The sequence below is a fragment of the Colobus angolensis genome, unplaced genomic scaffold (assembly GCF_000951035.1).
Source record: "Colobus angolensis palliatus isolate OR3802 unplaced genomic scaffold, Cang.pa_1.0 Scaffold68, whole genome shotgun sequence".
NCBI lineage: Eukaryota > Metazoa > Chordata > Mammalia > Primates > Cercopithecidae > Colobus > Colobus angolensis.
In genome coordinates, this window is record NW_012120487.1 from 5495461 (window position 1) to 5506769 (window position 11309).

An 11309-nucleotide genomic window follows, 5' to 3' on the forward strand; every position below is an offset into this window, starting at 1 on the left:
CGGAGGTTGCAGTGAGCCGTGATCGTGCCACTGCACTCCAGCCTGGTGACAGAGCAAGACTCCGTCTCAAAAAAAAAAAAAAAAATTTGTTTGGTTCTCCTTTTTTCAGTCATTTTGTTTTTACATTTTTTTACATTTTCAAATTTTACTCTTATTTTATTTGTCTCCATTGTAATTATTATCACCCCATAAGAGGCTAGAAAATAAAAGTATCTGAGAACCAGTGCTCCAAGGGAAAACAAGACTTCTCTCTGCTTTTCTTATTCTACCCCCAAGAAAGAAGACACCTGAAATTGGACTGAACAAGTTCAAGAACATTCACTATGCAATGTAAATGCATGTTTGTTGTGATGGTTAATATTGAATGTCAATTTGACTGGACTGAAGCATACAAACTACTAATCCTAGGCATGTCTGTTGGGTGTTGCCAAAAGAGATTACCATTTGAGTCACTGGGCTGGGGAAGGCACATCCGCCCTTAATCTGGTGGGCATAATTTAATCATCTTCCAGTGAATACAAGGCAAGCAGAAAAACGTGAAAAGGCAAGTTGGGCCTAGCCTCTCAGCCTACATCTTTCTCCCGTGCTGAATGCTTCCTGCCCTCAAATGTCGGACTCCAAGTTCTTCAGTTTTGGGACTTGGATTGGCTCTCCTTGCCCCTCAGTTTGCAGACACTCTATTATGGGACCTTGTGATCATGTAAGTTAATACTTAATAAACTCCTATATATGTGTGTGTGTGTGTCTGTGTATATATTTAATAGGATATATATATCCTATTAGCTCTGTCCCTCTAAGAGAACCCTAATACATTTGTTCTATTTCTTGAGATTTCTTCTAAGTCTCTTGCTCTGAAGCTGAAACCTCCTGTAGTCTGCCTAACCATAAGAAAGCAGGCAAAAAGCAGAGTGAGACCAAGAGGAATGTGTGACACTCGCCCACCCAATTCAGGCAGAAGAAAACTTCTCGGTTCCATGCCACCTAATTCAGCTTACCAAAGCTATACAAAAATCAGAGAAGCCCCAACAAATAATAAAACATTTCTTTGGTTTTGTCTTCTATGTGTATATTTTCATCAAGATTTCTGGAGATAAAAGAGGGACAATGAGCAGCACCTAAAATTCAACAATCCAGAGTCTTGACTGTCTATTCTCATTCACTCAGCAAATGCTCATTTTTGTACATCCAATGCGCCAGACACTATGTATGTACTGGAAATAGAAACGTGAACCTTACAGACATGAATCCTGTCTTCATGGGGTTTATAGTCTAGTGGAAAAGACAGAATTTAACAAATAGTTTAAACAAAATTTTGAAAATATATATCTCATTATGGACAATGCAGTAAGAAAAAATATACAAAGCTAAGACCATTTCTTTCCCTGCATCTAACATCAGTTTGGAAACAGGATTAAGTTTCTTTTCTACTTAAAAAAAGATTCTCAATTCATATAATGTAAACTTACAGCTTCTCTGCCAATGAGTGGATAAAAAGGGGTACCAAAAAGTTTCCTTCCATTGATAAATGCTTTCATGATGAAATTGGTCACTATTAAAGAAAGAAGAAAACAATAAAGATGCAGACATTAATGAGTCAGAGTTTTAAAATCAGAGAATCTCTATATTTAAAACTTACTTACTTTTTCTAGAAACTCCAGCACCAAGGTTATGATTCAAGTCAAAAGGGTCTATAAAAGAAATACATCAATGATTAAGAATTACATTCACTGTACTATAAAAATATACTTAGAAGTCATTGCCAAAGTCTAATACTTACATGTACTAAGACTATACAAACCAGCAAATTCTTCCTCTAAAATTACAGATTAAAGGATGAAAACTGATAAAAATCTAGAGGAAGAATCTTCCAAATCCTAATGTATTTCAGTTTTCCCCTCAATTTCCTTGACCAAATTTTGGTTGCTCCTGAATTAATATCAGCTTAAATGATTACCTTCAATTGCAATGCACTTGGAAGTCCACTGCTTCTCGAAAGTTGTCAACAGCTTTTTCTGCCGAATGCTAATTACATATTCCTTGAAATCAAACTCTTCAGTATAGAAACGAAGCAGTCCCAACCAAAGCTCCCCTAATGATTCTGTGTTCTTTCCAAGTGAAGGTAAACGCTTTTTCTACATATAAAAAAATGAAATGAACAATGTCTATACAGTACTATCCAAAATATGGACAGCAAATCCAAGTAAAATTATTAAATTATACAAATGTTAACATATATCAGTGAGCATTCTAGAATATAAAGACTATTTTAAAATTACCAGTTCTTCTGTTTTATCAAAGAAAAAAGCATTCCATCCATCAACCATTCTCTGTGGAATCTGTTTTCCATCAAAGATCTGCATAAAAAAATTAATTGTATTATTAGATTTCAAGTGATCCAACCCAAAGGCCCAAATACTCTAATACCATTTTAGAATTTACCTATAAGACACACTAAAATACTTCTTCCAAAAAGAACGTGTCAGGATGATGGTATAATTTGATGCCAAGAAATTAACGAATAAAACGTACCTGAAAGACCAAAGCTGGAAATGGATGTTGTAAGAGAATCAAACTCCAAATGATACATTTGATGTTACCTAATGTTACCTACTTAGACTGTCAAAACATATCCAGTACAAGAATAATGAAGCAAAACTAAAAAAAGAAACCGCAGTTATGATGAAACAGCAGTTTCATCAAAGGATCACAGATGTAAAAATACAAAATAGATAACACCTACTGATGGTGCACCCAAAGGAAGTCAACAGAACTGTTTTGGGACCTAGTACCTTTAATCATTTATCTGTATCAGATAACGCTAAAAAGCAACTGGACAATCATTTTGTAAAAATAAAAAATTAGGGCCGGGCACGGTGGCTCATGCCTGTAACCCCAGCACTTTGGGAGGCCGAGGAGGGTAGATCATGAGGTCATGAGTTTGAGACCAGCCTGGCCAACATGGTGAAACCCAGTCTCTACTAAAGATACAAAAAATTAGCTGGGTGCGGTGGCACATGCCTGTAATCCCAGCTACTTGGGAGGCTGAGGCAGGAGAAATGCTTGAACCCAGAAGGCAGAGGCTGCAGTGAGCCGAGATCGCGCCACTGCACTCCAGCCTGGGCGACAGGGCAAGACTCTGTCTCACCAAAAAAACAAAACAAAACAAAACACAAAAGGAAAATTAGGAAGCTTTCCCTTACATTTTGATAAAGATTATAAACTTTATTAATTATGAATAATAATTTGCTGTCGTAAGAAGAAAAAAGGAGAAAAAATGCTATTTTCACAAGAAGAAAAGTATCCCGTAAGATGTCTGTGTAACTGACTTCTACAAGTAATTGAGACTTTTATTCTAAAGGAGGCTTAAGAAAGAGATGCAATAAAGAAGGAAGGTGCAATAGATTCAGTCAGCAGAGCCGATTTCTAGCCTCTATCCTGAGAAATAGTGATTCTGGGCAAGACAATCCTCTCCCTAAGTGTCCAGTTTTCCCAGTGAAAATGAGAAAAGGCTACACAAATTAGTCAGTCAGTAGTTTATAAATGGAGAAAACATACCACACCACTTTCTCTTTACCCTCCACCCTGAGTAATGGGTCCCAGAATATAATTAAACCACAATACCACTTAAATCCACTAGTTAAGGTGGGCCTGGGCCCAATGGTCATTTCCATTTTTGATGTGACAGTGATTTATAAAATTAATTACATGTCTGGCCCCTCCAATTTTATTCTCAGATTTAACTTATTTGTGGGTAAGGACTATGGCTTATATCTGAAACTCAGAACCCTACCAGACCAAAGCCACGAAGAGAACACTTAATATATGTTTGTTGAATGACTATATTTACTATGTAAGTATGTTACACAGAAATCAAGTTTCCAGAGACTAGGGCTAATAAGTTGCTTTTTTACATTTACATATTACTTAAACAGATACAGTTTACCAAAAGTCATCTCGCATATATTCTGCCATTTCATAAAACAAAAAGTGAAAGACTGAGGCCGGGTGCAGTGGCTCATGCCTGTAATCCCAGCACAAAGTTTGGGAGGCTGAAGCAGGCAGATCACCTGAGGTCAGGAGTTCAAGACCAGACTGGCTAACATGGCGAACCCCATCTCTACTAAAAATACAAAAAATTGGCTGGGCGTGGTGGCTCGTGCTTATAGTCCCAGCTACTTGGGAGGCTGAGGCAGGACAATCTCTTGAACCCAGGAGATGGAGGTTGCAGTGAGCTGAGATTGCGCCATTACACTCCAGCCTGGGCGACAGAGCAAGACTCTGCCTCAAAAAAAAAAAAAAAAAAGTCAATTACAGCTATTAATATCTCAAACAAAAGACATAGGATCTCTGACCTCAAGAAAGAAGTAAAGATAAAGGGGCTGACGTGTAATATTTCACCCTTAAAGATTCAGATGCTATTACAGGTATTTCATGTTTTGTAAACACAGATTTATTTGCTAGATATTGAAATGAACAAACTACCTCTTTAGAACCCTGTTTTCAGATAATTCGTACTTCTGAGTAACAACAATCCAACTCTTTAGATCTTGATTGTTTTTAAGAGATTTCATACTTTTCAGTAATATCCATGATCCAACCCAACTATGTTGGCTGATAACGCAGTGGAGTAAGTCTATGGGCCTTGGAACGTTAATTATCACTCATTTTGCCTATTCTTTTGAATTCTCATGTTTCACTGTTTTTAATTCTCCCCACTCTGTTTCAGCCCTTGGAAGCACTAATGCTATCCACTTTTACACACACACACACACACACACACACACACACACACACTCTCTCTCTCTCTCTCTCTCTTCCTCTCCCTATCTGTTCTCTCTCATTCAACACGAATCATCCTCCACTCAGCACTCAGTCCTCCCTCTAATCATATTATAAGGATCACCAAATAAGTCAATCATATTTATGTAAAGAACGACCCTAAACATTTCCACATTTCTTATATTATTGTGATATTCTAATATGTACTGCTATACTCACATTGCATTTTTCTTTTTAGACAGAGTCTCGCTCTGTCGCCCAGGCTAGAGCTCAGTGGCACAATCTCAGCTCACTGCAACCTCCACCTCGCCAGTTCAAGCCATTCTTGTGCCTCAGCCTCCCAAGTAGCTGGGATTACAGGCATATGCCACCATGCCTAGCTAATTTTTGTATTTTTTAGTAGAGATGAGGTTTCACCACATTGGCCAGGCTGGTCTCAAACTCCTGACCTCAAGTGATCTACCCACCTCGGCCTCCCAAAGTGCTGGATTACAGGCGTGAGCCACTGCGCCCAGCCTAACTTGTAATTTTTTAGTTGTGCTAAGATAAACAAAATATAAAATTTACCATCATAAGCATACAGTTCTGCAGCATAAGTATAGTCACACTGTCACGCTACCATCACCACCATCCATTCACAGAATACTTATCATCTGGTAAAACTAAAACTCTGTATTTATGAAACTATTACTTCCCATTTCTCCCTCCTTGATTCCCTGGCAACCACCATTCTATTTTCTGTCTCTATGAATTCGACTACTCTAGGTACTTCATATAAGTAGAATCAATTAGTATTTGTCTTTCTGTGACTGGATTATTTCACTTAGCATAATGTCCTCAAGGTTCATCCATTAAGTTGCAATTTTTAAGCCGATATGGGTTAAAAACTTTTTTCATAAAATCATGTGTGAACACTCCCAAATCTCTTTTGGAATTAATTTTTATGTGAAAATTTGCACTTACTTATTATGATTTGCTAGGGTAGAGCAAAAATCTTCTGCCCAGGACAGCTCCTTTTGACGTAAAGAACTTCGTATTGCTGACCATCAAAAAAATGCTGTTAGCTGTGCCTTAGTAATACCCAGTCACTTAAAGCTTAATTACAGCCGGGTGTGGTGGCTCACGCCAGTAATCCCAGCACTTTGGGAGGCTGAGACAGGTGGATCACGAGGTCAGGAGATCGAGACCATCCTGGCTAACATGGTGAAACCCCATCTCTACTAAAAATACAAAAAATTGGCTGGGCGTGGTGGCGGGCACCTGTAGTCCCAGCTACTTGGGAGGCTGAGGCAGGAGAATGGCATGAACCCAGGAGGCAGAGCTTGCAGTGAGTCGAGATCGTGCCACTGCACTGCAGCCTGGGCGACAGAGCAAGACTCCATCTCAAAAAAAAAAAAGTAATTATAAATGGAGGCAGACATCATTAGCTTCTTTAAACATATCCTTACCCTTAAAAGATAATTGATGCCAATGGCCAATACTTAAATGATACCAGAGCAATGAACAATGAGGTCCCATATGACAACCATTTAAAAAGGCCAGAAACAAAAATCCATGTATCATCCGAAGTCCCCTGAAATCAAACCTCATTATGATGGGAAACATTCCATGAACTGTTGCTCATTTGATCAATATTAAGCAGATGTCTGCTAAAAGAGTTTTTAAAGCTGAATATGGTAGTCCTACCTACATTTTTCCAATAATAATAGTAATAATGCTAATGATAATAAATCATAATAGTAAAAATAATAATAAAAGCAAGCACTGTTTATGAATGTCTACTTTAGCACCTACTACATTCAAAAGCATTCAATGTTTGTTCCTCATACCAACACTGAAATATCATCATTATTACATTTTTAATGATGATGAAACTCAGACTTATGCAGATTGTTGAAGGCCAAAATGTTAGAATTAGGATTCCGACTAGTTACCTCTAGCTCTAAATACCATGCCTTGCTATTTCTATTACTTCATGTAGTGACTCCTAATCCATGCGTAAGGAGAGAATACAGACAAACCACCAAGAAAATCAAATTTGTGGTCCATTTTTGTTAATCATAGTATTCTGGCAAAGTGGCAAATTATATTACCAGAGAATTAGTACATATGATCCCTTTTTAAAGCCTAAACAACCATTAGAATAATAGAGTAGGCCGGGCGTGGTGGCTCACGCCTGTAATCCCAGCACTCTGGGAGGCCCAGGCGGGCAGATCACGAGGTCAGGAGATTGAGACCATCCTGGCTAACACGGTGAAACCCCTTCTCTACTAAAAATACAAAAAATTAGCTGGGCGTGGTGGCGGGCACCTGTAGTCCCAGCTACTTGGGAGGCTGAGGCAGGAGAATGGCATGAACCTGGGAGGGTCAGCCGAGATCACGCCACTGTACTCCAGCCTGGTGAGATTCCATCTCCAAAAAAAAAAAAAAAACAGACACAATATGCCAAAACTCACATAAGAAGAAACAGAAAATCTGAATAGGCCTATATCTATTAAATAAACTGAATCAATAATTAATAATCATCCAGAAGAGAAAGCACTAGGCCTAGATGGGTTCACTGATGAATTCTACCAAACATTTAAGGAAGAAATTAAACCAATTCTCGAAGAATCAGTTAGGAAGTGTTCCTTCTGCCTCATCTCTTTCAGAGGACAGAAGCAGAAGGAACATTTCCTAACTCATTCTACGAGGTCAGCATTACCCTAATACCAAAACCAGACAAGGACATTATAAGTAAAGAAAACTACAGACCAATCTCTCATGAACAATGATGCAAAAATCCTCAACAAAATATCAGCAAATCAAACCCAATAATGTACAAAAAAGAGAGTTATACAAAGCAGGTTCAACATCTGAAAATCAACTGATGTAGCTGTGATATTATAAAACATATATTTGGCCTCCAAACCCATTTCCTGACATACAACTCATAACATCCTTGGAATCTCTAAAAACAAGTCTTTTTGTATGCAAGCAAGTTGACTACTGGCTGACAGCCCCATAGGTATCTTTAAAATGGGGGATGGTCACCAGAAAGACCAAGGCATGATTACAGGGTTGGGACTTTCAGCCCTATACCCCAACCTTTGGGGAGGGGAGAAGTGCTAAAGGTTAAGTTGATCACCAATGGCCAACAGCTTGGCTTAATCAACCTTGCATATGTAATGAAGCTGCCATAAAAACCCAAAGGTTTCGGTCCAAATAGCTTCTTGATAGCTGAACACATGGAGGTTCCTAGATGGTGATATGCCCTGACAGGGCATGAAAATTCCTCATCCCTTCTCCCATACCTTGCTTTATGTATTTCTTCATCTATATCCTTTCTAATATCCCTTATAATACACCAGTAAGCCTAAGTAAATGGTTGAGTTCTGTGAGCCATTCTAGCAAATTAATCAAACCCAAAGAGGAGGTCATAGGAACCCAAACTTTAAGCTGGTCAGTCAGAAGTTCTAGAGGGCCTAGACTTGCAACTGGTGTCTAAACTGGGGATAGTCTAGTGGGTCTGAGCCCTCAACCAGTGGAATCTGATGCTATAGATGGTGCCAGAATTGAACTGGAGGACACCACGGTGTTCAATGCGTAAGTAGCTGCTTGCTTGGTGTATGGGGAAAATCCCCCAACACATGTGGTCACATAAGTCTTCTGAGATTATTGTTGTTGAGTAAGAGAATAGAAAAAACATTTTGGGGGCTGGGCGCTGTGGCTCATGCCAGCAATCCCAGAACTCTGGAAAGCCAAGGCAGGTGGATCACCTGAGGTAAGGAGTTTGAGACCAGCCTGCATGGCGAAACCCCGTCTCTACTAAAAATACAAAAAAATTAGCCAGGCATGGTGGCGGGCACCTATAATCCCAGCTACTCAGGAGGCTGAGGTAGGAGAATCACTTAAACCCAGGAGGCAGAGGCTGCAGTGAGCCAAGATTGCGCCACTGCACTCCAGCCTGGGTGACAAGAGCGAAACTCTGTCTCAAAGAAAAAGAAATAAACATTTTGGGTTTGAGTGTGTGTTTTCTCCTCAGTAACCCATCACATCAACAGGCTAAAGAAAAAAAGTCACAGATCAACAGATGCAGAAAAAGCATTTGACAAAATTCAACACCCATTCATGATTTAAAAAAAAAAAAAAACTCTGTAAACTATGAATGGAGGAAAATTTCCTCAGCTTGTTAAAGAAATCTACAAAAATCCTACAGCTAACATCATACTCAAATGGTGAAAAACTCAATGCTTTCCCTTGTAAAATCAGGAATAATACAAGGATGTTCTCTTTTACCACTCCTTTTCAACATCTGGGAAGTCTTAGGTAATGGTGATACTGGAAGTTCTAGCTAATGCAATCAAACAAGAAAAGGAAATAAAAAGTATACAGGTTCAGAAGAAATAAAACTGTTCATATATGACATGATAATCTATGCATAAAATCCAAATTGAAAAAATACTCCAAGAACTAATAAGCAATTATAGCAAGTTTACAAGACACAAGATTAATATAAAAAATTCAAACACTTTCCTAGATACATGCAATGAACAAGTGGAATTTGAAATTAGAAATACAGTATCATTTACGTCAGCATCAGAAAATGAAATACATAGGTAGAAGTCTAACAAAATATGTACAAGGTCTACATGAGGAAAACTATAAAACTCTAATGAGCAAAATCAAAGAACTAAATAAATGGAGAGATACTCCATTATAACTGACAGGAAGACTCAAAACTGTCAAGACTCAAAATTGTCAAGACTCAAAATTGTCTAGAACAAGTTCTTCCCAACTTGGTCTACAGGTTCAATTCAATCCCAATAAAAATTCTAGCAAGTCATTTTGTGGATATTGACAAACTGATTCTAAAGTTTACGTAGAGAGGCAGAAGACTCAGAATAGCTAACACAATATTGAAGGAGAAGAACAAAGCTGGAAGACTGACGCAACCCAACCTCAAGACTTATTATAACGCTACTATAAATAAGAGAGTATGGCATTGGTGAAATAATAAATAAATCAACGGAACAGTGGAGGGCCCTAAAGTATATAAATATAGTTAACTGATCCTTCACAAAGGAGCAAAGACAATACAGCAGAGAAATAATATTCTTTTCAACAAATGGTACTGAAACAAATGAACATCCACATGCAAAACAATGAATCTAGGTATAGACCTTACACCCTTCACAAAAAATTAACTCTAAATGGGTCACAGACCTAAATGTAAAATAAATAAAACTCTTGGAAGCTGGGCGCGGTGGCTCCCACCTGTAATCGCAGCACTTTGGGAGGCCGAGGCAGGCGGATCACAAGGTCAGGAGATAGAGACCACAGTGAAACCCCGTCTCTACTAAAAATACAAAAAATTAGCCGGGCGTGGTGGCAGGCATCTGTAGTCCCAGCTACTTGGGAGGCTGAGGCAGGAGAATAGCACAAACCCGGGAGGTGGAGCTTGCAGTGAGCTGAGATCATGCCACTGCACTCCAGCCTAGGCAACAGAGCGAAAAAAAAAAAAAAAAACTGCTGGAAGAAAACACAAGAGAAAATCTATATGACCTTGAGTATAGTGATGTCTTCTTAGACACAACACCAAAGGCAAGAGCTATGAAATAAATAATTGACAAGATGGACTTCACTAAAATTAAAATTTTCTGCTCTGCAAAAGACAATGTCAAGGGAATGAAAAAACAAGCCACAGACATGGAGAACATAGCTGCAAAACACACATCTGATAAAGGACTATTATTCAAAATACACAAAGAACTCCTTAAACTCAACAGTAAGAAAATAGCCTGTTTAAAGAATGGACCAAAGAACCTCACCAAAGAAGACATATGAATGGCAAAATAAGCATATGAAAAGATTTCCCCATAATGTCATCAGGGAGATGCAAATTAAAATAACAATGGGCCAGGTGAGGTGGCTCACACTTGTAATCCCAGTACTTTGGGAGGCCAACGCAGGCAACTTACTTGAGCCCGGAGTTCAAGACCAACCTGGGCAACATGGAAAAACCCTATCCCTATAAAATAAACAAAAATTAGCCAGGCATGGCAGCTCATGTCTGTAGTCCCAGCTACTTGGAGGGCTTATGTAGGAGGATCACTTGAGCCCAGGAAGTGGAGGCTGCAGTGAGTGGAGATCACATCACTGTAATCTAGCCTGGGCAACAGAGCAAGACTCTCTCTCAAAAATAAATAAATAGATAAATAAAACAAAATATTAGATTGATGCAAAAGAAATTGTGGTTTTGACATTAAAAGTAACCTCAACACTTTGGGAGGCCAAGGTGGACTTGAGCCTAGGAGTTCGAGAACAGCGTGAGCAACATGGCAAAACCCCGTCTCTGCTAAATATATAAAAAATTAGCTGGGCTTGGTGGTGTGCACCCGTAGTCCCAGCTACTCAGGAGGCTGAGGTGGGAGAATCACCTTAGCCTGGGAAGTTGAGGCTGCAGAGAGCCATGACTGCACCACTACAGTCCAGCCTGGGCAGCAAAAAGAGTGAGACAATATCTTAAAAAAAAAAAAAAAAAAAAAGAG

The 11309-nt window shown here is 38.9% G+C and overlaps 1 protein-coding gene across 3 annotated transcripts in view; it reads right to left on the reverse strand.

Moving 5' to 3' along the window:
• ZCCHC11 (zinc finger, CCHC domain containing 11) overlaps positions 1-11309 on the reverse strand; it is a 110719-nt gene that overhangs the window by 19765 nt on the left and 79645 nt on the right. For all 3 annotated transcript variants that reach the window (XM_011926279.1, XM_011926281.1, XM_011926280.1), the window contains exons 20-23: positions 2277-2354; positions 1955-2132; positions 1641-1688; positions 1467-1549 (exon numbers count right to left, since the gene is read on the reverse strand). In XM_011926279.1, the coding sequence (XP_011781669.1) occupies positions 1467-1549; positions 1641-1688; positions 1955-2132; positions 2277-2354 (387 nt within the window). The remainder of the gene's footprint in view (positions 1-1466; positions 1550-1640; positions 1689-1954; positions 2133-2276; positions 2355-11309) is intronic.